The 26,331-nt window shown below is 44.2% G+C and overlaps 1 protein-coding gene across 19 annotated transcripts in view; it reads right to left on the bottom strand.

The window, feature by feature from the left end:
• SEC31A (SEC31 homolog A, COPII coat complex component) overlaps positions 1-25,395 on the bottom strand; it is a 43,987-nt gene extending 18,592 nt beyond the window's left edge. For 14 of the 19 annotated variants that reach the window (XM_062633939.1, XM_062633941.1, XM_062633943.1 and 11 more), the window contains exons 1-20: positions 25,233-25,395; positions 24,722-24,962; positions 24,070-24,152; positions 23,428-23,551; positions 20,444-20,642; positions 19,048-19,143; positions 17,531-17,671; positions 16,102-16,244; positions 15,187-15,286; positions 13,768-13,929; positions 13,434-13,586; positions 12,494-12,733; positions 11,842-11,916; positions 9,475-9,525; positions 8,591-8,668; positions 6,095-6,170; positions 5,278-5,456; positions 3,228-3,354; positions 2,074-2,219; positions 290-463 (exon numbers count right to left, since the gene is read on the bottom strand). In XM_062633939.1, coding sequence (XP_062489923.1) covers positions 290-463; positions 2,074-2,219; positions 3,228-3,354; positions 5,278-5,456; positions 6,095-6,170; positions 8,591-8,668; positions 9,475-9,525; positions 11,842-11,916; positions 12,494-12,733; positions 13,434-13,586; positions 13,768-13,929; positions 15,187-15,286; positions 16,102-16,244; positions 17,531-17,671; positions 19,048-19,143; positions 20,444-20,642; positions 23,428-23,551; positions 24,070-24,148 — 2,343 coding nt within the window. In that variant the 5' untranslated portion in view covers positions 24,149-24,152; positions 24,722-24,962; positions 25,233-25,395. The remainder of the gene's footprint in view (positions 1-289; positions 464-2,073; positions 2,220-3,227; positions 3,355-5,277; positions 5,457-6,094; positions 6,171-8,590; positions 8,669-9,474; positions 9,526-11,841; positions 11,917-12,493; positions 12,734-13,433; positions 13,587-13,767; positions 13,930-15,186; positions 15,287-16,101; positions 16,245-17,530; positions 17,672-19,047; positions 19,144-20,443; positions 20,643-23,427; positions 23,552-24,069; positions 24,153-24,721; positions 24,963-25,232) is intronic. The other 5 variants (XM_062633945.1, XM_062633950.1, XM_062633952.1 and 2 more) reach the window with 2 other exon arrangements.
• Between the last annotated feature and the right edge of the window lie 936 nt (positions 25,396-26,331).

Here is a 26,331-nt window from a genome sequence, read left to right as displayed (position 1 = left end):
AACCAAGTGTCAAGGTATATATTTCACTGTGTCTGGCTTGCAGGAGAGACAGCTGCCCCTTTGGCAGCCACTAGCTGCAAGGACAAGGGTGTGAAATGAAGAGGGAGAAGAACAAACCCATGTACTTCTGCCAGCTCAGAGAGGCCAACACAGGGAGCGGAGAAACAGTCTGTCACATCCCAAGGTGCATTTCGAATGGCAGTCCTGCTGGCTACCTACATATACAGACATTTGCTTGAAGCACACTTGCTCACAGAGAGAGGGAGTTAAACACCTAAATGGCCTGTACCTGGTTGGTGTTTGCAGGAAGGAAAGTCAAAGCTGCAGCAATGCTGCCCTGGGCAGCCAGAAGGTTGGCATACTGACTCATCTTCTCAGCCAAAAGGGCCCCCACAGCATTTGGGTCCACAGCCTGGGTGAGCTGCACAGCTTTGCGCAGGATTACAACTTTCTCTATTAAATCCTGGAAGAGAAAGAAGAAACCAAAACCAAAAACATTGGGTGGAGTCCAAAGCCAAAAGTACTGCTTTTATTAATCAGGATTTGAAAGCCCTATGAGCACTGAGCATGTTCACCAAAAGAGTATGCTTTCATAACAATATCTGGTGAGAGACATGAGAGTGAAGAGAAACATCGTGCCCAATCACTGCTATTAGTGCTAGGGTCCTGCACATTCATTTGCAGTGTTTTAGTAAGTCACTTCTTCACTATGTTAATCAAAAAGATCTCACAGCTCCTTGGGAGAGGTTGTCCATGGTCTTCCAGTTGTTACTGCAAAAATGGTTTTCCTGGTATTCACCAGGAATACTCCATATCTGTGCCTTCCTTGCACATCCCCAAATACCAGAGCTGGTCTTGGTTGGGTTTTCTCGTAGTACTAAATTCCAGGAACATTTCCTGGTCAGTTCTCTCATGGTTTTCTTATTTTCACTGCATTTTATTGGAAGATACTACAAATATTCATTTGCCAGTATTAACATGCAATCCCTCTTTAAAATCTTGTAATAGATCTAGTGAGAGTGTCTGACACACAGGATTCCAACCACACATCACTAATAAGGGCAGTTTACTGACTGCTCAATAATACATTTTTGTTTTTTCCCCAACAAATCAGTACTTCAAAAAATGCAAAAAAAACAATTCAAAGCAGCAGCTTCTACAAGTTTCAGCACTTCCACATCATGGTAAACAAGCAGCCTGATAATGACACCAACAATATTTTTCAATTTTAGTGTCTCAGCAAGCAAAGCCATGAAATCAAAATGCAAATTCAGCTGAAAGGTAAATGTAGAAACAGAGCCCTCAAAATCAAGAGACTAGAAAGTAATTTTGATAATTCAAAACTGAGGGAAGTTAATAACGTGAAGCAAAGCTCACATATATTCCAGTTCCTTCAATTAACTACAGAGAGACTCACAGCACTACCAGGTAACATTATGGTAAGTACTTTCTAAAACTGGTCCTTCAAAGGCCCTGAACAGATGGAAAAACCTAAGATTATAGTATAAAATAAATGATTCCATAATTGCTTCATCTCACTGCCATCAATCCTATTCCCCCAAGATACTTGCTATATGCAATATATTTTCACCGCTGGAAACCAAAGCATGTATGTGCAACCCCCTAAAGAAAACTCTCATGAGAACATTCCTAACATGAGCAATTATCTCCAGATTTAACTCTAATTCATTAGATTTCTTGTCCTGAACATCCATGACATCTCTTTCAAAAGCAAAAATATCCAAGAATTCCCTTATTGCAAAAGATACAAGCATTCAAAGCTGCTCCTTTGTTACCAAAACCCCCTAAGCCCTACAACTACCTTTTAATACAAGCAGCATATTAGCACAATTACCCAAAGAACAGAGCAGACAAGGGCCATTGTGATTCATGACACATTTCCCAATACCATACCTTATGTTATTTCTGTGAAAGCCACCCATTCCAGAATGAAAAGCCTGGCATCCTGAGACGCATGCATCTATGACAGCACCAAAGCTCTATACTAGATCATTTAAGTGTAGAATGATTGCAGTGCATGACTTCCAACATCTTTCTTACAGAATTACCAACCTGAAGGGACAAGGGGCTGTTTCCATCCTGAGCTTTGGTCCAACAAGCAACAAGTTTTTCCACATTGCCAGCACAGATATAACAGAGACAAGCCTGTGTCTGCAGAAGGCTGTCCCCCTCGTTCTCCAGCCTGTTACCCAGGAGGTCTAGGAAAAACATGAACAAAGAAGACACTGATGAATCACCTGGGTAATCCCTCCATCATTGCCAAGGCAGAGGAAGCCTGCAATGCCTGTTGTGTCTACTCAGAGCATTGGAGAAAGGATATTGCCTAGGGGTTCCACTGGTGAGGATATACTCTGATATCCCACACAGACAATCTCATGGGAGCCCAGGCCATTTCAGAGGCAGTTACTGTCATGGCAGCAAGAACTTGCCAAATGCCTGTAATCCTGAGACATCAGAAAGGACAGCCCATCTGCCAACTTGACAAAGGACAAGAGGCCAGGGTTTGAGTCTCCTCTCTGCCACCCATTTTTTGCAGTCTCTCACTTCAGGAGCACAACTGGACGCTGCAACTGTAAGCGACAAATCCCCAGTACTGCTCCAGGTCAAGGTGTGGAAAGTGAGTTATACAGCTCCCCAGACACCATGGCTGGTGTCTGAGAGGCACAGGATGTCAGATACACACCTATTGGCAATATAACTTCCCTCGGGGTTAAAAACCCAGCCAGCTGTCTGCCATGCAACACAAGGGCAGTCACACACACTGCCTGTGAAAAAAGACTCCTTCCAATAAGTTAAATTTGCTCATAGGAAATAAGAGTGAAGTGCTTCCTGAACACATTTCCACTTGTGTTCCACACACACTCCAAGACACTGGTCCCTTGGCTGAAACATTTATCACATAAACATCACTGTTATCCATCTGAAAACAGTAAGAGACCAGCAGCCGTGCACTACACAGGCGATGCCAGGACACAGCTACATGCAAGGGTCTGGGTTCTGTGCTTAGACAATCAGGGAACGTACTGGGAAGACAGCACCCCAGGGGTTCCCCTCCTCTTCTGCAACAGGACCAAAGAACTGTATTATCCATCAAAGAAGCTATCTATAAAGGCATTACAATAGTTTACTTGAAGGAAAACAATCTGGCAAAGTGCAGTTTTGCTGTAAGTGGAATAAGTGACATCCAGTCTGTAAAGTATCCTTACCACAAAGGGCTGCAAACTCATCTGGCCTGGCATAAGTGAGCACTGCAGCCAAAGCCTCTCTCCAATTCTGCAGATCACAAGACTGCACAATCTCTTTCCAGTTCTTCGTTACCACTGCAGTGATGAGCTAGACCAGAAGGAGAGAGACTGCAGTTAAGATCCTGGTAGGATTTCCTTTGGTTTTTTTTTTTAGTATAGAGTACAATATGTATCTATTAAAGTGTATTTATCCTCACTGTATCCAGGGTCACAGAAGGTACTGCACTACAACTCAACAGCCACACAAGAGTACATTTTACTACAAAAGGATATCAGTGAAAATCACAAAACAAGCTCAGATAACAGACAGGCCAGTTATTCTTGCTACAAAACATCCAAGAAAAGAATGTACAAATCTCTGAAAGCTGGGTTTGCTGCAGATGGCTTTCGGCGCTGTCTTCAGACAATGGTAACATATCCAGTATTTAGCTACAAATCTCGTCCAGAAAGGTGTATAAATTTTATTTGTCAAACTGATTCATTCAGCTTTTAGTTCCTGGCTTCAGGCTGATCAGTGAGGGGCAGTGGAAAAGGCTGCCTGAAAAGCAGTAGCAACCTGGCAGCACTACCAGCCTGAGCTGTCTGCAGTATCCCTACCCTGCACCCACAAACACAGGCTGCCTGTCCACAGGCCTTCAGAATGAAAGTCCAGTTTCACCTGAAACTGTCGAGTTATTTTGCTTCAGACAATAGAGACCTGGCAGCTGTGCTATTTAGTGAACAGAGCCCTTGTCATGCCAAGATTTCAAGCTCAGAAAACAGTTAAACAATTCGGAGTGTGCAGTTTGGGACCAGAAAATAAAAAAAAAAAACCCACACCTGAACAACAAATGCAAGGTCCTAACTACAAGGTTAACCCTCATGTATTAGCACAGGCACAAATAACTGGTCAGCCTTCTGTAAAAATACCTTTTCCCAGAGGATGAACTACAGTGAAGAAATTCCCCATGCACAACAAAATTCTGCTTTCTCTGATTAGGCCAGAGACAGCAAAGGGGAAGAAATCCTGCAGTCTTAATACTTGAGACATTCCTCTTTTCACTTGTCCACTACTACAAATATAAACTGTTCCTATCTTGAACTGGATCACAGGCGATGATCAGCAAAATCCCACTTACAGACCCCAGCCCTTGGTGCTGCATGCCGTAACTACCCAAATGACTACGCTTTGCAGCCTTCAGCCCTGCTTCAGGAAAGCACTTAAGCACATGCCCATTTTTATAGGCTGCTTCCTGCTAACTGTATGAAACATCCTTCTTTGGCAACAGACTGCTAAAAAGTGACCATGAGCAACTTTCTCCCCTCCTCTAAAAGTGGCCATACTTGCCAAACTATTGTCCTTTTAAGTGCTCTTTTAAGGCTGCTTCTCCTGCTTCATATCCCCCTGTTGCTACTTTCTCACAATAGTAAAGAAGAAAGATTTGAACAAGCAGCATCAGCAATCCCTAGCATTGCAAAAACCTGAAAAGAATAATAATCAGCTGGCCATAACACTGTTTCCTAGACAAAGGGTGACTGACCTACCCTGGGCATACTTTGCTCTCTTCTGTGCATGCAGTGCAATGAAGCATCCGCAAAATGCGTTAAGACTAATCATAGGCAGAAATCAACACAATGTTGCTGGCATGGAACATGAGTCATGTGTAACTGTTGAAAAATGGGACAACACAAGAGACTGAAATGTGTGCTGCTTAAGATAATTATCTTTAGCAGTGAAAATCTACTAGTGTATATGCAACTCAGACACTGGAGACAACGTAAAGAATACTTGTCTCGTATATTGATATCCAGGTAATGTGCCTGTTCTCTCCTTATCAATGCATTAAAACCAGAAAACTGAAATCCTTCTGCTCTGAAATCTTGTGGATGACTTGGATACTAAATAGCTTCTCAGCTATAAGTATTCTTTCTCACAGAAATAAACCCATGAAATCACAAGAAAACTTTTAAGGTGAAAAAGGTAGTTGCCAAAGGCCAACATGCATGTTGTTTCTTAACTGAAAAAACATACCCTGGTAATTTTGCTCTGCATCTTAGCAAAGTACTTTTCCTGTGTTCTAGAAAGCAGCTCTTGTCCGCCTGCGATGGCCAAGATAATGGCATCAGCCATACGGTTATCATGCAAGCAGAGATCTACCGCACTCTCAAAGTTACCCGTCAGCAAAGCCTGAGTAATCAAACCGTCCACATCTGCAACAAGAGAGGAGTGCATTTTCAAAAGATGGCACAACAGTCACTAAAATATGTAACAGCACGTGATTCTGTTCAAATGTACAACACTGTGCAAACTTCTCTGCAAATCAGCCTGCTCCAGGCAGGTACTTATAGGGATGCTTAGGTCCGTCTTCAGCCTCAAACATTCTACGGTCACAGCAACATCAGGTGGGGCACTGTCAAGCATCACTTACCTACTCCAGAGCAACGTGCTAGAGGTCTAAATAATCTCTGAAACAACTACCCTGCATACACTGCCAGAAACAGTCAAGCCTAGATAGGGATCAGTGGCTTCTGTGTTATTCACCATCCGCTACGAGTTTCTGTACAAACAGAAATGTTAGCTCTTCATGCCTAATCAGGTGTGTGTTCTTTCGTATCATAAATCACTCAGAGTAGCTGCATTTCAATTATGGGATATGCGAGTGCTGTATACTTCCTTTCCTTCCCTAGAGAAGCTGTATTTTCATGTGCTTTGAGACTGAAGTGAATGGAAAGTCATGATAATCTTTCCAATCTGCATGAAAATTGCCTTCTCACTGGAACACCAGTATCAACATCAGTATTTATAAATATCAGCACTACACTAAAATCAGTATCAAGGGTTTTTTTACCTCCACTAACAGAGATGTTAAATGTCGTCTTTGCAGTTCCCAAATCTTCCATTTCTTGTTTATGGTCCTTCACCCTCTAAGAAAAAGGAAATAATTTTTTGAGATTATGTATTTGAGATTATGTAAACATTTAAAATATATACATAGACTATATACACACATTTAAAAACATACATATCTTGCATTACAAGTAAAAGACCTTCAGACTACCAGTCACCTAAGAGATCATTAACTTAGAAGGGAAGAGTATCCCTGTCACTGTTTCAGCACAGGGATAATCAGCTTCCCTTGGTGCCTGCATAAAGTCATCCCTATGCACACTGGGAAAGGCCTGGGCTTATCAAAGGACCTCCAGTGCATGTAGGCATACCACTATAAAATAATTGTTCTAAGAGATGAGAGTTTTTAAAATGGCTACCAAGTGGAAAAAGTGCTGGAAGCCCCAGATTTCTAACCACCAGGGAAGGCTTATACAAGCACAAGTGTGCATACACAGAGATCACGAATAACCACAACCAGATGCCTGGATCCTGGGTACTGACTTGCATGCACACATCTGCACCCATACACAAACAACCCCCCAAAGCCAAACAACAGCTACAATTATAAAATCAGGAACCACCTCCCTTCTCTCCTCTTTGACCTTCAACCCTTACCAAGAACAGACTACCATAATGCTACCTAAGTTTCACTGTGCTCCGCTTAAAGACTTTCAGCTCATCCTTGAAACACGCAGCACTTGGCACACACCCTAGTTTAATTATGCAAAGCACATGAACATATGCCTTGATTTTCAACACAGACCAGTGTGGTCCACACAGACTTAAGTGCTTTGTATTGAGAACAGAAGTGGACAGAAGCTACTTTTTTATAAAGCTCCACCAGGAATTAAGTTACAGACCATTCCCTGAAAGTACCTGGATTTTGAGATTTCAAACAAAATCTTTTTACAGTTAAACAAACAAAACAAACCCAAGAGGGAAGTCTCTCTCCATCACCAATTCTCACAGTAAAGTCTAAGAAGAGTGCAGAAATTGTCCCCCAAATTGCCCTCTCTGTCATAAGCCAGTATGGTAGTACATGCAGTGGGAGGTCAAGAGTCTGCTGAGAATACCCTGCTTAAATGCTGATCAGTGAAACTATACTTCAGGGGATGAAGAACAAGTACACAGTCGACCAAGAACAAGCATATAGGATGGGAAGGTGAGTCTGAAACAAGTCGGTTTGACTTATGAAAGGAGGCAGCACCTAGAAAATTATTTTGCTGTCAGATAATGTGTGACGTGTGTTTGGTATGAGTTAAGAGCATGTTGTGACTATCACAGGAATAATGTCCCCATCCAGTTACTTTACGTGTGTGACAGCAATCCCCAGTGGCTTCAGGCCAACCTCACAAATATTTACCACCCATGCTGGTAGGCAGACATCATGTTTGGCTGTGAATGCTCTCCTAGAGGAGACATTTGTTGTGAGATATCTAACATCTTCATGACTGCATACAGCAAAAGCCTTAAGCAGTCAAATACAAGTGTCTGTCACTACAGGGTCTAATGAATTAGCAAGTAATCAAGCACCTAGCCTAAGACATCACTATTTTGGTGCCCTTAACAGACTGTCATATGAGCAAGTGCACCATTCCAACATGCATGAGCTATAAACCATCATACTCACCTTCACAGACAACTGCAGACAAGCATTAAGCACAGATTTGAGCACAGGGAACACAGGTAGTTTTGGGCTAACAGCTCAAATTCTAACCAAAAAGAGACTGAGAGAATGGGGAAGAATCAAGCTGGCCTGTTCACAGTGGTACTAGTACTTTCACATGGCAAAGGCTGTGTCCTTAAATATGGGGAGAGACTTGTCCCCATATTTAAAACAGAGGGCTGAAAACAAATGCTGCTGAAATGGACAGAAATGAATAAAAGCTGTAGGATCCCAAAGACAGACCTGGTGGAGCACAAGCTGCCTGTTGATGAATGTGGCTGCACTGTTGCAACAGACATTCATAAGTCAGCTAGCTACCAAAGCCTTGATGTATCACAGCTGCCACCTCTGCAAAGGGTTATTCCTAGGAACAGGGCAGTAATAAGGTGACAGCTTCGTAATAATCAACCAGAGAAGAAAGAGGAAAGGGAGGGGGAGAAAGAAAATAAAAAAAAGGAATGCATTACAGTTGTGGCAGAAGATCATTTAATATGTGTTAGGGAAATGTCAGAATGAAAATTACATCAGAATAAAATCCTTGAGTCTGGTGACAACTCGACTATTAGAAAATGAGCTTGTTCTCCATTGCCACCAAAATCTATTCACATGCTATCTGAGGCTGATGAGAAAAATCTCAAGCAACTTAATAAAAGCCCATGTTTTACTCATTCTCAATAACTTCTTCAATTTCCATATATCCTCAGCACTAGGAAAAGCCAACAAACTTAATATAGTAAAAAAGTAAATACACAGAAAGTCAAAAGGGTTAGTTTAGAGGGCGACAGATACCTCTCCCAAGAATTGCTCCTCTGCAGCCTGGCCTTCGCCTCCCTCATTTGGCACAGATTCATCAGATTCTGCAGAAGCCTTCAGCAGAGAGAAGATGCCATAAAACCAAAAAAGCCAGCAAAAGAGGAAGACATACTTTGCACTGCAGAGTATAGCCACCTTCCCACCAACAACACCCAAACCCTGACGGCTAATCACTGAAAGGCATTGGTAATACATGCTTGAGGACAACAAGCATGGTAGAGGCCCTCCATTTCCTTACTCTTGGTCATCACACAGTACTTTGTGCTGTTTTCATCTTAGCTGCCTGAAAACATGCAGCAAACATTTTCTTCCCCATTAAGCAAATATAGATGACATCTGAAATGTCTATGACACAAATGCAACGCAGGCTCCCCTTTGTAGACTCAGGACATTGCAATTACAATGGCTGAACTGTATTTATCACTCTTGCAGGGAAGTGTTATAGGACCATACTCTCAGTGCTGATTTTCTTACAGCCTGGGGAAGGTACTACTTTTGAAAGAAGCTGCTGGTCAGCAAAGCGCTGCCCTATCCATATCTCACAGACATCACAATGTCACAGCAGGAATCACAAAATGTCACAGCAGGCAAGAAACAGGCAGCAAAGAGTAAAGGTGGAGGGACATCACCAAGATCCCTAACTGAGAGCCCTTTGTTGGGAAAGGCATTTGAGCAGAAAAAAAGTGGTTGCTTTTCTTCAGAAGTACATTCATCCTACTGAATGTATGAACTTGTCATTTGCTGGGTTATTTGTGACTTACTTTGGAACAGCTATCAATTGGAAAGCAAAATTATTCTTACTTTGCATATGACTACAGCATCATAAAACTAAAGAGTTGTACACAAATGTGTTTGCTTACCTCTCCCAAATCACCATCTGTAAGACTCTCTTCATTCAGAGTGGACATAATCTAGAAAACAACCACAAGCAGTGCTCTATTTTAGAAAGGCAGATCACTCACTGATCTATCAGACTGAAAAACTGGAACACGTAGTTAATATGTTGCTTACAGAACACTTAATACGAAACCAAAGCTATTTCCTTTCCAACACTGGCAATGGATTTACTGCTAAGCCCTCTGTATCCCAAGCTTTGATGGGAACAACAGCTACTCTATGCCTTTAAACCTTTAATTGTTAACTCAAGGGCCTCAAAACTCACTAGAGCTGCTGGAAACCACAGTAATAAACATGATATCAGAACATGGAGGACAAAACACTCCAATTGCTCTAGTCAGGGAAAATGAAGCAGTGGCAACTCTTGCGGAGCAGTGGGCCTGTCAGGAAGCCATGGTTTCAAGCACAGCAGGCATATAGGTGTGGGCTAGGATTTTCCAAAGTACAGAAGACTTAAAATGCCCAGCTTTCACAACTTTGCAAAGCAAATCATGACTCCAGATTCAGTTAGGGCCCTCAAAAATGCCAATTTAATGTATGGAGTTTAGAATACATGCAGAAAGATATTAGTTTGGCATCTGAGAGAGTGTGTTTTCTAATGCTGCTCATGTTATCTACTGCTTTTAGTATTCCAGGTTTTATTTTACCCTTGAGCCCGGTTCTGATTTAGTTCTGGTTTAGTGAGTTTATCATTTGGGTATCAAATTTTCAGACAAGTTGTCCTGAATTTTTTTCTTACACTAAAATCACGGATTCAACTTGACACTGAATTCTTTGTTGAGAAACAGGTACATGAAAACATGGCCTTGCAACTCCCCTCATCTGTTCCTCAAATACTGAAATAATAGGGTAGGCTCAGCATTTCTGCCCAAAGAAGTGGTGAATGGTCCATCCCTGGCAGTGTTCAAGGCCAGGCTGAATGGGGCCTTTGGCCACATGGTCTAGTGGAAGGTGTCCCTGCCCATGCCAGGGGGGTTGAAACTGGGTAAACTCTAAGGTCCTTTCCAACCCAAACCATTCTGTGATTCTATGATTTTCCCAGCTTCACCCCATGCACAAGACATATCAAACCCAGACAAGAGTGGCAGTGAGCCCCATGAAGCAGCTCTGCAGGATTACCTCTAAATTTCAACTGGATTTTCTAACTGAGATCTGCTTTTCAAAACCAGGATTGCCCTTGCTGTGACTGCCTTTGAGTCTTGCAACAAAAATACAGAACCTGAGGACAGACTGTTAGCAAAACCACAGGCTTTTTTCTGTCACAGTAGTAAGTTTGCCCTGGAGGCCATTTAATGCATAAGCATAAAAATATTTCTATGAAGTCAGCCTTTGAAAGGAAAACTTCAGTTTAATACAATGAAAATGAGTCAAACATTCAAATCCACTGAATCAGAACTAAAAAAATACTAGACAGTTCCTAGGTACAGCACGGAAAGCAACAAAGACCCAAAGTGCACAGCAGTATCCCCCCATAACATCGAGATAAGAATCTTCCTCCAGCTTGGAAGAAAGCTCTGTACTTAAGATGTGCAAATTGCTTCCTGGTAATCCAAACTTTGCCTTTCCAATAGTTTTTTTTTTTTTTTCCTAAAAATGAATGGTGTCCCATGCATAAAAAAGACTATTTTAGTTTCTCCAAGGTAGTTAATGAAACCCTGAAGACTGCTACCATGTTCTTCAACGAGAAAGGCTAAACCCAGATCAGATTTGATGATGCTACAGTAGAAAGATGACACATAGCAAAATTACATGAATATCTTGAACCAGCAAATATCAAAGCTTCTTGATGGGTAAGAATTTCAGATCAACCTTGGACAGTCACATGTAGACACGCCTCTGAAGTCTGTTGCCCGCTTTGAAATTTTCATTAGACATCCACACTCCAAGATGACACAGCTAATAGGAAAACACCAACCAAGCAAACTGCTTGCTGTAAGAATTCTGAAGTTAGTCACAAGTGGCTTATCTAGACAAAGTTTAAAGAACAGAGGAAGATTTCTAGTGTCCTAAGGAACAAAGAAATCCCTTAAATTACACAACTATTCAAATCAGCCATACTCAAACAGAAGATTCAGCACCATAGATAACAGCTGTATTATGGCTATTAGGAGAGCTGCAGCACTGACAACTACCATCTGCTGGGAAACACACTGAAAATGATGTTGTATAAAACTTTATTATATTGAATAGCCTGTGGATATACTGGTAATTGCTATTCCAGTCTCAAGTAAATGAATACTTCAACCACAAATCAACATTTTAGGCTTTACTCTGTGGATATATCCATCAGTAATGCATTTAACACAAGCACAGCTTCCAGGCACACTTACCTTCTTCCTGAGATCATCTTTCCTGTATCCCAAAAGCTCAAGGTATTTAGCACGTGAATCTTCTTCAAAGTTCACCTTTAAAAATGAAAGTTAAAGATTATATTGCAATTAACAATTTTTCCATTTCCTCCCTCACTGGCTCTAATTACTTGACTGGCACAGATTACCCAGTGAGAACTAATGACAGTGGAGACAGTGTAATAGACAGAACTGAAAAGGCCTACAGTGACTTTGTCACCCAATCAGGTAGGCAAGGCTTCAATCTGGTTATTGTAGGTAAAGTCTGCTTTATCTGCTTCACTTTGAAACCTCTAAATGTTCATAGTGAGCAGTGAAAAGCACATCTAAGAATGTCCCAAAGCCTTATTCCTACTCACCAGCTCACTGTAAAAAGGTGTAGTGATGGGGGATGTCAAAAAACACAGGATACTTTCCCCCACATCTTGGCTTCTGCAATGATTTCTCATGAACCCCGTGAATATCCTAAGGATCCTTTCTCCACTGGTGGGCCACTTCCAACGACAGGGTTCATGAGCACTGTTCCCAGAGCCTACACTTCTGGATCCCAGCATCTCTTCTGCTAAAACATGTATTGTGCAAAAGGAACCACCTCTCCAGTGACTTTCCAGTGGGGAACTCCTGAACCTCTTACCTTTAAGAAGGCCCACACATTCTTCTCAAAGTCAGCTTGGGCCATATCTATTTTCTTCTGACAGTAGTTGACAAAGCTTTCACATTGCACAGCCTCCTGCAGCTGGTTCGAGCGGGCCAGGAACTCCTTCTCTGTAATAACTTGGCTCACGTAGACATGGTGACGCTGCTGCTGCTGCTCAACGCCTGGCTGCTGCTGCTGAGTCTTGGTATTCTCAAATGTAACCAGCTTGCCTCCAAACTGGAATTGAGGTACACATGCAGTATATAAAATATAGGGGGGTTGGAACTAGATGATCTCAAGATCCTTTCCAACCCTAACCATTCTATGATTAAGTATATGCTCAAATGTTCACCATTTAAAAACCTACTTAGAAATGGACAGTAAGTTGTGTCATCATTTGGAGAGAAATAAAATCAACAGAAGAAAAAAAAAAATCAGAAGAGGCTTATAATATTAGTTCATTCTATAACTCAAAGTTAATTTACACAAGCCAGTCCAATAAATGACAAAGTCACCAAGGCAAAAAGCCTAGCCACAAAAAAGACTAACAGCAAGCTCTTGGAAAACCATAACATATTTGCTCAGTTTGGTCCCATTCTCCCCTCCCAGTGTATATTTGTTAACTCCAAAGCAACCACTGCACACAAATAAAAGCAAAGTCCTAATTCCAGAACAGAGAGAAACAAATGCCTGTTGGCAACACAACACCACTTTGTTTCTTTTTCCCCAAGCATTTTTGTCATGCCTTTGCTAGCTTGCTATCCCAAGGGCCCCATCTGGAAGCTGCCACAAGCACATCCCCCCACAATGACCAACAAGGGAATTTCTCCCAAGGTGGAGCACAATTTTGAACTCCCCTCTTCCTAAAGTGTTTTCAGGTGCCACCATTATTTCCCTTCTTGCCTGGCCAACCATGCCCAGCCTTGTCTCCTCTTACCGAAAATGATGCTCCCACAGGACACCGGATCCATTTGGGTGGTTTCTTCAGGGGCAGAACAACACTTTTTGGGGCTGTCTGCTGGGGAAGCTGCAAAGGTGGGAGGGGCTGTCCCGTACCAAATGGATCGAGGTTCCCAAATGACAATGAAAGCTTCAATAACAAAACAGGGGAAAAGGGTGTGTGACAAGTGACACATCTCCAATAAACTAAACATAAGCATTTATTTGCACCAGATTGGTGCTCCTGCCAGCTCATGCAAACACTGCCCATAAGCCCATGTTTTGTTCCCTACTCTTTCTGTCCATATTCTTAGCTGAACATATTTCAATACCTGGTCAACTTGCTTCTGTCTCAAGCCATCTGTGCTGCCTCCCATGATGGAGTAAATGCTGATCCGTCCATCAAAAGAAGCCGCAGACAAGATAGCAGGGTTCCTAGGACACCACTGGATATCAAAGCACCATTGTGTGTTCGTGGGCAACTCATACAGAACCTGGGCAGCAAAAGAAGTCCAACAAATTAGGGCTTTTATGGAGCACCATGTCCAACAGCAAGAATTCTTCTGCCTGCCCTGAGACTGGTCTGCTCTTCTTGCTCCCAACAGCCTCCACATCACTGTACACACTAACAGTGGGCAAGCCCTAACAATCCCCAAACAGGAGATTGTAACACACCACTACTTAATTTCTTTCTCCTCCTCCCATTAAATCTTCTGTTTAATCCACACAGGACAAACTATGCAGGCAGGGTATGTCTGTGTTGTCCCACTGCAAGCTGCTGCTGATATTCATGCTAACTAATTCAGAGCTAATCTGTGTATCTCTATACACTACACAGAGACATGTCCAGGCTCCAAAATAAGTCTGTTTTTGCAGGAAATTAGGAACGTTGAAACTTGCACTCTGGGCAGAAAGCCTCTACTGCCCTGGAATAGACAAGCCCACCACTGAAGCAGGCATTTAATCATAAACTAGGAAATGGAGCAAAATGTTAACTGTCCTGCTGTGTCCCAGGAAACTGATTTTCATTTTTAACCAAAATATGTAGCATGATTCATCCACTTGTAAAGCTTTCCCAATAGCAGAGGATCCAGCTCAGATAACTCATTTACCACCTCACAGCTTTTTCACTTTTGTGCTTATGTCTGAATTTTACAACACTTCTCATTCTGTCGCCCAGGATTATTGCCCACTGCAGGAAAGGAGCCCTCCAGTGTGCCCAAAGCCCTCAAGGGGCAAACACTAAAGTTGTCTGAAAAAAGGATCTGTATTCGTTTTGAAAGGTATCCCCAGACACAAAAGGGCAGGGTGAGAACACACTGAAGTGGCTTTCACTGATCTGCCACTATTGTAGTACAAAATCTCTTTAGTCTGGATAAAAGTTCTTAACACTTACAGAAGGAAAAAGGCAATTGTAACAGTAAAACAGCCACATCAGCCCCAAATTGAAAGACTATGAAGCAAATACTTCGTGTAAGTGGGGCCATTTCTACCCCTTATAATGAGCAGGGACCTTACTGCTTAGGAGAGAAGCAGTAAAGACAAATATGTAATACTGGAATACCAGGAAGGAATCCTGCACCACCAGGATAAGCTCAGAAGGCACATATACCAAGCACAGGCACAGAGGATATGGAGGAACATCCCACAGAAGCATCACTCCTAGGAATGCAAGCATACCAACACTGCTTTGCATATGCTATTGTGCCACCTCTGAACAAAGATGTTTTTAAATGGTGTGTGTACAATACCTCTCCTGTGTTAGGATTGGAGCAGAGAATTTTAGCATCCTTCCCACAGCTAAGCAGCAGCTCTGAATCTGCCATACTCCAAGCAATGGCCAGTATACCCCTGTGTGAAGAGTCACAACCAAAAAAGTTTAATGTAAACACAAAATGATGATAAAGCGTATTTATAACTGAAGTTTCTACATTAGCTGAGCATTTAACTTCAAAATATCCTCTCCACTCCTTCCTTTTACAAATAAAGTTTTTCAAAGTTATCAGCACTTTATTTATTGAAATAGATGCTTCCTATTTTCTGCATGAAGAGGTATAAAGGTGCAGCCATTGCATGTGAAAATTAAATGCAGCAGTCATGCAGAACCTGGACACCAATGTAACAAAAGGGCTTGTTTGCCTGCGATATCATTAACATACAGTGCAAAAACCTGTAGTTAAGGTAGGTGAGTACAAAGTTTGTCAGCTGATTTTTATTAGCAGAAGACTAAAGTCAGCAGAACCACTGGCAGCAGTTTTGGTAGAAGCTGCAACACTGACCTCTTGCTGCTCTCCCTCCTTAAACCCACGTGTTGGGCAATATAGAAAGTTTCACTAGCAATTGAGGAGGGACAAGGATTGAACAAAATATTTCCTTGTACCCAAATTAAAGGCATTTAGAAACAAACTAGCAACTTCAGTATCTCAGCAGGATGGTGGGTTTTTTACTCTGGGGCCTGTTCTCCAAATAAATCAGCAGGCCTCCAAAAGGCAAGCCTTTCAGGACACAGGACCAGGGTAGTCAGCAAGCAAGCATGTAACACTGCTGCTGCTGGAATCACTGCCTCCAATTGAATCTTCACAGGAGACTGAGCAAGAAGTGAGATGTACAAACTGGTATGCAATCACCAAACACTGAGAAGCAGCAGGCCACGTAAGCCTCATTACCTTGAATGGCTTTCTAGAACACGAAGTGGTGAGGAGGCAAATCTTAGGTCCCACATTTGAATCACAGGCATCCTGTCATCCTCTGAAGCCAGAAGCATCTGGGTAGCAACATCAGGGTGCCATGCCAGGCCAGAGCAGTGCATCTGAGGGACAACATTATGCCACAGCATAAAATAACAAAGCAGCACTAAAGGACAAAAGACAAATAACCTAAATATGTCTACATGCATGGTAAAACAAAGAAATTTGCAGCTGTTGCTGGGCATTATTTCTGATTGCATGTAGCTTATGATACTCTCCTTGTTTTCACGGGTGAGGAGATTTGCAGTTAGTTTCCAAAGGTCCTCTCAAATAAGAGACTTTGTGCTTTCTTGTACACAGTCCGACATTTCAATGTAAGAAAACCATGCAGCCTTCTGTATAAACCTTTTCCTCTAATATTTTTATAATAAAAGCCATCATTAGGCAGATGTTATTGTCATGCAAATATTGTATCACTAGAATACAATCATAGATGAAGACAATCCACTGTACTACTGTTACATTAGGCAACAAATACAGAAAACATGGAGAGTTACACAGCTTATCAGAGTATTAGTGCAGTGACCAAGCAGCTACTTCAGGAGCATCCATTTGTAAATTCCATTTTGAACTCTTGCTACATCTTCCAAGTTTGTTACAGCAATATTCCATTTAAAATATACAGGATTATACAGAGATATGTCACTCTCTACAAGTTTGCCAGGATCTTTTTTTACATTTACACTGCCTGAGGAGCATGCATGGTGGCTGTAACTATACGAGGCAGGGCAGTCCCTTGTGACCCACACAATGGCAACACTCCTCTGTGGCCACAGACCATGCCTTCTCCAAGCTCAGCTGCAGCCTGCTTTCATTTCCAGGTCTAGAACTGCAGAAGCACAGGCCCCAGCTCCATCAGTGTCCTGCCAGGGCTCAGCCCTTTTGTGCTCATCCCACCAGTGAAACTAAGGAGTAAGCCCTCTCTGCCCAAGCACTAAGTCATGACATTACCTGCTCTGCAAAAGTACATGTGCTCACCCAGAGCATGTCAGCTGCAACCTCATCTCTCCAGCACAAAAAACATGTCATTTCTGAGTAGCTGGATAAAAGTCTTTCTGTGGTAGTTCCTACCAGATCGGTAATGGCATTATCCAAACTAAATTATTGCTCTAATAGGAAATCAGAGTGCCTTGCTTCAATCTGCATCTGCCTATTTTTGTTTAAATTGATGACAAAACCCCTGCATATCCATAACCTTTTAAGAGAAAGCATTAGATATTTATTAGATCGTATAAAACTGGGCCAGGCACCAGTATCTCTAAGTATTAAAACAAAGGATGCTATAACTTGTCCCGACATGCCACGCCTCCCAAAAAGCACCCATGCAGCTGTGCAAGAGCCAACTCACCCGGTTACTGTGGTCACTGACTTTGATGATGGGTTCGTTCTTCCTGAGATCCCACACGGTAGCTCGGCCACTAGGGCTGGCAGATGCCAGGATGTGCTGGACTTGCCTGTTCCAGGCAATGCAGCTGACGTCCTCAAGAGGCTGTTGCACACACAGAACAGCCTTTCACAACCTTTTCAAATCCAAGACTCAAAGCCTGTTATTTTCAGGACTTGCTAAACAACAAATCTGCAGGGAGATCACCCCAGGTACTGCATGTGTTCTAGTTTTCTATGTATACATGCTGTAGGGTAGAAAACCCCAAACTATCAGCTGATAGTATTTCACTAGTATCTGCATTTTCAGCTTTACAATGTGCTACATTAGTCATTTAAAGACGACTAACCACAACTGCCTTAAAGACCAGCAAATTACTCCACGGAAGTATACCCAGGTACATGAATTGTCCTTTTGCCTTGTAGTAGGATTTGACTTAAAAAAGCCCACAAAATTCCTTCAAGCAATTATATTTATTTTTGTTATTCTTCCCCCAACTGCTTATTTTTACTCCAAGAATGAAAAGCAATGTTACCCCAGCCCCTGTTGCCCTATTATTTCCAGCTGTCATTATGCTAAGGGACTAAAAGATTTCCTGGACTAAAAAATTAGTATAAGATATAAAAAAATCCTACACAGGGATGTTTAACTGAGGCGAGCATCCTCCAAAATGCCCACACAGTAATAAACAATTCAGACTAAACCAAGTATCCAAACCCACAGTGTTTAAAGTAAAAATCTCTAAAACAAAGATAATGTCTCATCCCATTTCCACACTTTGTTGTCTCTAAATTATCATGCAGTAATAAATCTATCTTCCAGTAACCACAAACTGCTATGCAATTGTTTAACAGCTACAGAAACATATATGCATTGAAACAACCTACTCCCATTCTATCACCTTCAGAAGACAAAAACTACAAAAGGCTATTGTTTCCCTTAGATCGTCTATTAAGACACACGGGCTGAACGCTGTCCCTTAAGTATAGCAATTAAGCACTCCCTGTTAAACTTACTGCCTCATCTTCTGACTTCTCAGTAGCTGTTTTTTGTATTCCTCTCATTTTCCTCAATCTGAACCTTCATGACCTTCAGATTCACACATGCAGTGAAACATGCTTTGAGTCACAGGCATGTCACATGGAGACAAATATCTCAAGACCCACAGTTTAATAAGCACATTACAAAATTTAAGTGCCAATAGAAGGCCTATTTTTGTTGGCCTTCGGGAAAGCCACTGGAGAACAAAATGCAGGAACAGGAGATACCTGTTGTACCACCCCTTAAGGCCGGTATATAACATTGCCAGAAACATAGCTCATGGCCAACTATAATCAACTGCTACCCACGTTAGACTTCAGAAAGCACCCCCCTACGTGAGACAGCTTTAAAACTGTAGGTTTCAAAGAGCTCTCAACTTAAGTGACATGCATATTTTCCATTAGTCTGTCTGCAGTATTTAACAAATGCAAATCTGGTACCTGTGTCTTCACTCCTGGTGTCATTGGTGTGGCAAAATTGTTCAAGTCCCAGATATAGATTTCAGACTCATTAGCACCAGAGGCCACCAGATTAGTCTGTAAGACACATTAATAGATGTTAAGATTATTTTCTGCATCAGCTTTCACAGTCTTAGCTGCTAGGAGGCATCAGATCCTCAGGACTGTGCCAATTTCTACTGTTGGCTCAGGATACAGCCTTTGGCTCACAGGGCATAAGCTCTCTGAAAAAAGCAAGTCTGAGACTGCAGGTAAAGCTGAATAAATACAGAAGTCCCTACACTGCACTAAACTGGCATGCCATGACCAAAATTCCTGTTCTGTGGAGTGCTCCTTGTACTGCATGGCAAACACTGATAGGTAAGTGGAAAGGAGTGACACTTCAGGGAGAGGGCAGATAAGGAAACAGTGCTGCAGCTATTAGAGAGCACCACACAGCTTTACTCTGAGCAGACCATAACATGTGGGTCAGGCTGGAAGGAGTGTAGCATTTGTGCCTCCAGCAGTGGACAGCACCCTCCAACAGTGAGTGCAGTCATCCAGAGCAATCCTGCATCTGGGATGCAAAAGTCCAGGCGGGGTGACATGAGCCAAAGGGCACTGAGAGCCCTTTGATCACATCCCGAGGGAGTCCTGACTTTGCAACAGGCAGAAAGGGAAAGGAATTGATTCAGAGGACAAAATGAACCCAGGGCGGCCTTGCTGAAAGCAAGTGTGCAGGGACAGAAGTACTATTTAGGAAACAAACTGAATTCTCGCACAGCTGGTAAAGATAAGGAAAAAACAACCTAATGCATCTAGAAGTAAACAAATGTTCATTAGTGCTGGAGGAAAGCTTGCTGGTTTTGAGAGCTCTTCTGCTAAAGAGGATACAGGGCCACGTTTTTTCGTCTGTCTCCTCTTCACAAGTAACAATACTTAGAGGCCTTGAAGATGGGCCTACCCAACCTCTAAAGGAGAGACAGAAAAATCTGATGTCACCAGAAACATGAGTGAGTGCATGTAAATACTTCCCATGTGATGAGAGCAATACTGGCACATGGAACAAAATAAAAAAAAAAAAAAAGAAGAAATAGAGACTGGCTAAAAACACCACATAAAACCACCCATACTTTACACATGGGCTGAGCTAAAGACCCACCAAACTGACAGTGTAAATTGACAAGAAGGAATGAACCAGACACCTTACATTCTTTCATTTCCCATTCTGAAACACCAGTAACAGGACAGGTTTTACCTACTAAATACAGGTGCTCAAACATCAAATTCAGTTCATGCTTTTCAGGGAAGGTGAAAAGGAGAGAAACATTTGAGGTTACAAGTTAAGACAGGTCACCCATCTATGATGGTACACGATAAAGAACAGCAGAAAACTAACCTGGAACATGTTGACATCAAGCGCTCTTACTGGTCCTGTGTGCTTGTCTTTCTGGGCAATTATTACTTCAGCATCTCCAGCTATGATTTTGGCTGGGTCATATAGAATGACATTTCCATTTTCACCCCCAGCAATCAGGACTCCAGAGATCATCTCACCTGAGGTCATGTTGTGCGGCCCCCAGATCAGCTTGTGGTACCTGTAAGACACAGAGGTCCCCTCCGGTCTACAACTATCCACCACCAGCTCCACGCATGCTGATGCACCCCATTTTGCTCACCAGATAAACCTTCCAGGCTGTTACTAACAGGCAGAGCAGACACATCAAAGCACTACAGGCATTTCTCCTTAAAGAAGAGTCCCTGTACATTCAACGCTTTCTATCAGCAAGGCCACAGGTTCCAATTCTGCTTGTTATCAAAACACAGGGTCACAACATACACAATCAATAACCGAGAAACTGATAAAACTCCTTTCATCTCCCGGCTGCAAAATCAGGTAAGTGCTCGCTACTGCACTGTGATTTTGAGCTCAGCTTTGCGAAACAATAGAGGTAATCAAAGTAAGGCCTATAAGCCCACCAAAAATCCCTGGATGTAAACCTCTGCTATTTGTGAGCAGCTCTCACAAAGAGAGGAAAAAGGTGGAACTATAAACATTGCTAATCCTTTTCCATAACTGTGCTCCTGGATGTATGTTTCATCTGCTGTACTGAAAGCTCAGCAAGTAGTTTATTTGCATCAGGCACACCTGTCTCTTGGACCACAGTCTATTTTCCAGGCTAAATCAAGAGGAATTAAACACACTTCCAGAAATTAAGTACTTTCACACCACTGTGTCTAGCTGCAAATACCCACATTTCCTTCAACAAAATGAACTTGCTGCATAAGAAAACAGCATTCCTGTGTATTCAGCCATGCAAAGGATGAATACTTCTACGCAAAATGACACACTGTCACATATCAGCTCTTAAGCAAGCACAAAGCAAAACAACACAGACTGGAAGGTGGCAACGAGTTACTTCAGCATTCGCTGTGTTATTATTAATTCCTTTTATTATCTTTGGACAACTTTCAAGTAATTTCTTTAAGTCACAATAACTTCAGCATGATAAAATGCATACTTTAGAAAGCTAGACAAAAAGCACATGCTGGGTGACAAATACCGTAACAGCCAAGTGCTTAGTCTCCCTAGTGCAGTGTTCAGCTGACAGTGGGGGTTCACCAAACAACGCTGCAAACAGAAGTTGGTCTGTGATATCAGACAGACCCTTTCCCCGAGTACAATTTTATCCTTCTGTACCAAACTACGTAAGGCTATGAGAAACAGAGTGAGCAACAGGGCTGTCTGGGCACTAGTATTACACCTTACTTTCCTTGAAGAACAAATAACAAAGCTTGTTGCAGGATTTATCTTTTGTGGGTTTAATCATCTGGACATTTTAATTCACTGCAAACTAAAATAAAGCTAATTGGGGCACTTCTTGTCATCTTCAATTTAAACAAATAAATAAATTGACCTCCTTTGTAATGTATTTTCTGGGGCAAAGTCAAACTCTTGTGGTGCTCTCCAAGGGAAGTACTTGCAAAGGAGCACTGCATCCTGGGTATAAGGAGTGGGTTTTGGAATCCTCTAAGCAAATGTCACATGCTGAGGGTGGAAAAACACAGTCAGCTAAAATGAGGTAGACTAAGGAAATTTAGAATCAAAAAGATCAAACACCTTTCCCTGCTCTCAGCAAGTTGGATGTGTTAACATCAGCTTTGCCCACAATGCAGGGCATTAAACGTAGACTGTGGCCATTTCACACAAGCTCCATGTACTAAAATGCAGACAAACACAGGGGAAAAAGGGGGGGAAGCCAAAAACTGACACAGCACAAAGCCAGCAGCTCAATGCCTTGTTCTTCCTCCTGCAAAAGCTACCACAACCATTATTTAGCCAAATAAGAGAGCAAAACTACATAGGGTCATGACCTTATTGAGTGCAAAGACACACAATTTCAACCACTCCCAAGTTCTTATAGGCAAAACTCTAGAAACCCAGCAAACTGCATTTGGTCCAGAACTTCAGGAAACAGTTGTAGGCCTTTAGGTCTTGAAGTTACAGCTTTAGAACAAGTAATGAAGGCTCACGTCTAATTAATTTCTACTCTTGCCAGAGATGGGGGAGATGGCAATTGCTTCGAAAGAAGTGTCAAATTCTCACTTGAACATAACGGCAAAATGCTGCAAGTGTCTGCACCTCCAGTCACGTTGTTTCAGATGATCAGATGAAAGAGTGGTTATGCTGTCACTGTAACTAGTATGAGAAAGTCATGGACCCAATCCAACCACAGTGAAAATTTTCACCTGCTTCTCTACCCACAGAGGCATCCTGCACTTGCAGCTACATGGTTTCAGCTCATCAAAACCAGCAGCACTCACTGGACCAGCCGCCAGAGCAGCTACAAGTGCTGGGGAGGTGGAAATTGGACTCTGTGACACTAATATTTCTTTGGACAAGTGCACAGTAAGGAATTAAGAGCTAAGTTGAGTTGCAGTCAGGAACTTGGCTTCCCAGCTGTGGGGTAAGGTATGATACTACACACACAACATGATTCAGTTTACAGGAATCTCCCTGAAATACCTAAAACACAAACAGGACGGGGCAATGTGAAAAGTTGTGACTGCATTTTCGTAACTTCACATTTCTCTGTTGTCTAGAGAATCCCAGAGGCTCCCCAAAGTAAACAGTCTGCGTACATATCCAAACCCACCAGCGTCAGATTTAGGCTTATTTCAGACTATGAGCTGCTTGCAACTCCTCAGAGTCCAAGCTCACTACTCCACATCAATAGAACTCACATGCCTCCACACCTCAGCACTGAATTTCTGCTCCTCTTTTTAACAACTGCAGATAAACCTCATGAAGTGGCCTTTCCACATGCACCACGTTTAACAGTTGCACAGCCATTACTCTTCCCCTACAACCCCACTGCTGACCTGTGAGAGGAGGAGAAGGTGGCACAGGACTTCATATCCAGCGAAGGGTCTGATAAGTCCAACTCAAAGATTTCTAGAGAAGCACTTGTACTAAAGGTTGCATCCAGCTGCTGAGCTGATGTACCTGCAAAGAAGTGTGCTTCACAGTGAGAAAGCCACAACACACAAGAGTCACTGTAAAAGCAACATAAGTAGGGGCATAAAAACATAATGCTTGCACAAAGACTCTGGGATGGGGTCAGGTTTCTGTTTGTTAGATGTAGTTCTACGTAACTGCCCTCCCCATGGTTCCCCCTTTGGGGGTTTCTTCACCAATAGGAATAGGAAAAGCTTTGGGCAAGTGCCTCTCCCTTCCTGATTTGCACAGAAAACGATTAGTTACAAAGAAGCAGCAAGGGACAGCCAGCAATTAAGATTGCTGTCATCTTACCCTGGCAGAAGGAAGAAGATGCTTGCTGTCACTTGCAGAAAGCAAACCATGTTTTCATGCATGGCACAACTGGATAACTCCACTAAAGGCACTGCACCATATACCCAGTTCCAGTCTTCAGGACACGAAATAACTCTTACAACTTTGAATCATGACTGCTTCATGGCAGCCCCCACATGTAGCCTACTAGCACATGCTTCCCAGAAACTCACCTGTGGCCAGGTAAATGGGGTGCTGCTGTGCAGGACTCCATGCCTGCATAGCAGTACGATCAATTTCCTTCAGCTTCATTTCACTGAAAAATAAAGAGAAGAAAGATAATGCTTAAATGAAGCATGGGGAGACTGCAGTGCCACAGATTCAGCAGCTGCATCAGGACATGGCAGAAGCTGCCAGAGTGCTCATTCTCCTAAGGATATCCCACAGACATCAAATCCACCCTCTCCAGAGCACGCTCAGGGAGAAGGGGAGTAATAATTCCCAGTGGGCACACAGAGGAAACCGATGGCTGCTAAACAGATTATAACACAGGAAAACCTGGGCAAAACTTCAACTGCTCCGAAAAATCCTCTTCTAGCAGCATCAAGACACACATAAGGCACCCTACAGCAGCTTTCATTCTTAACCCACGAAGCCTATCCATCCTCCAGAAAACCCTTGCTGCCGAACACCATCAGCAGCCAGCCAGATCTGAGGACGAAAAACGGTTTAACAGCCTCCACCGTCTCATTTCTGGATCTTATTTCAGTATTCAAGGGCTCCCCCCCCGCCTCGGAAACACCGTGCACGGTCAGCGGGCGCCGGCGCCCCGTTTCCGCCAGGAACAGAAGTTAAAAAGGTGGAAAACGCGGGTTCCCCCCTCACCTCTGCGTCCCCGGCGCTCACCCAGCCCCGGCCCGCTCCAACGTGGCAGCCGCGGAACCGCCTCTAGCCCGCCACCGGTTTCCGGGCGCACCCCGCGCCTTCCGGGCGGCGGCAAGCGGGACTCCACCTTTCCTTTACGCGGGAAGGAGTGCGGCGGGGGTGTGGGATAGCCTTGGGCGTGCAGCCGCCTCCTTCCTCGGGCTGTCCTCCGGGATTCTCGGTGCAGGAGCGGCGATCAGCCCTGGGAAAGAGGGAGACAGGCATTAGGGGCGGTCGCCTCTCTGGGGTGTAGAGGAGCCGGGGGAAAGCGCCTGCAACGCGGGGCTCTGGTGCCGGCTGTCCTCAGCTCCATGGCAGTAATCATGGCGGTCATGATGTGAACAGCAGTGAGGCTCATCACCGGACAGGCGCCAGGCCCACGAGCCAGGGGCTCTCCCGCCTTTCGGGGCGGGGAAACGGAACTAACACACTTGAGTTTGCGGCCCGCCGGCTTGCACAGCCCCTGACCCACCTCTCACGGCAGTCGGAGCAGCACAGCTCCGCCGCCGCTCAGAGGGCGGACGGTGCGCCAGGGGCGGGGGCTGCCCCAGCGCCATGGCGCGGCTGCAGAGGCCCCGCCGCCGGGCATGGCGCGGCCGCACGAACGTCCCCGACCACCACCGCCAAGCACCCCGCGGCAGGAGAGAGCCCTATTTCCTGGCCCCGCTATATATGTAGGGGCTGGAAGCGCTGCTCCCATTGGCTGCGAGGATCGCCGTTTACCATTGGCTGCTTTTTCCTCTATCGCTGCCACCGGTTGGCTCGGTTCTGTTCACGTCAAACCGAGGCGGAACTGCAGCACTGCTGTAAAAGGAGCGGTGACGAGGGGCGGGAAAGCTCGCTACGCAATGGGGAGGGAGGAAGCGGTGGACGACTGGCGGTGGTAGCCAATCGGCGGGCCTTGTCCGTGCCGTGCGGTGGTGGCAGCCAATGGGCGGGCGCTGTCCGTGCCGTGCGGCGGCGGCGGTGGCGGCCATGACACGGAGCTGCTCGGCGCTGGGCTGCACTGCTCGCGACAACGGGCGGAGCCGGGAGCGCGGCATCTCCTTCCACCAGTGAGTGCGGCCGCGCCATCCTCTGCTCGCGGCACTTTGCCGAAGCCGACTTCGAGCGCTACGGGCTGCGGCGGAAGCTGCGGCGGGGCGCCGTGCCTTCCCGCTTCCCACACCCGGTGCGTGTGGAGAACGAGCATGCCCCCTTCTTCCCCGCCACGCTGGGCCGCGATGACCTCCCCTCTCCCTTCCCCGGTAGGAGCCGCTGCGCGCCGGCCGGAGAAGCAAAGCCCTCGTCGGAGCTCTGAAGCAGCCTCCCCCCAGCCCCTCCGCAGGGACCACAACTACAGCCTGAAGGGGCGGCAGGCGGGGAGCGAGGAGGCGCGGCCGCCGCTAGAATGCTCGCAGCAGCAGCAGCAGCTCCCGGCGGCAGGGAGGTGCCCCCGCACCTGCTCGGCCAGAACGGTGCTGAGCGTCCTGTGGGAGCTGGTGGAAAAGCAGCACCTTTCGGAGGAAACCGTAAGCTTGCTGCAGGCACAGTTTTCAGGTACTGCTGGGGGCGTTTGCTAAGGCAGAGTG

This window comes from Pezoporus occidentalis, unplaced genomic scaffold (assembly GCF_034315485.1).
Source record: "Pezoporus occidentalis ecotype Australia unplaced genomic scaffold, CSIRO_AGI_Poc_V1 ctg409, whole genome shotgun sequence".
Classification (NCBI taxonomy): Eukaryota; Metazoa; Chordata; class Aves; order Psittaciformes; family Psittacidae; genus Pezoporus; species Pezoporus occidentalis.
Note: the sequence above shows the minus strand (reverse complement) of the source record. Positions and strands in the feature narration are given on the sequence as shown.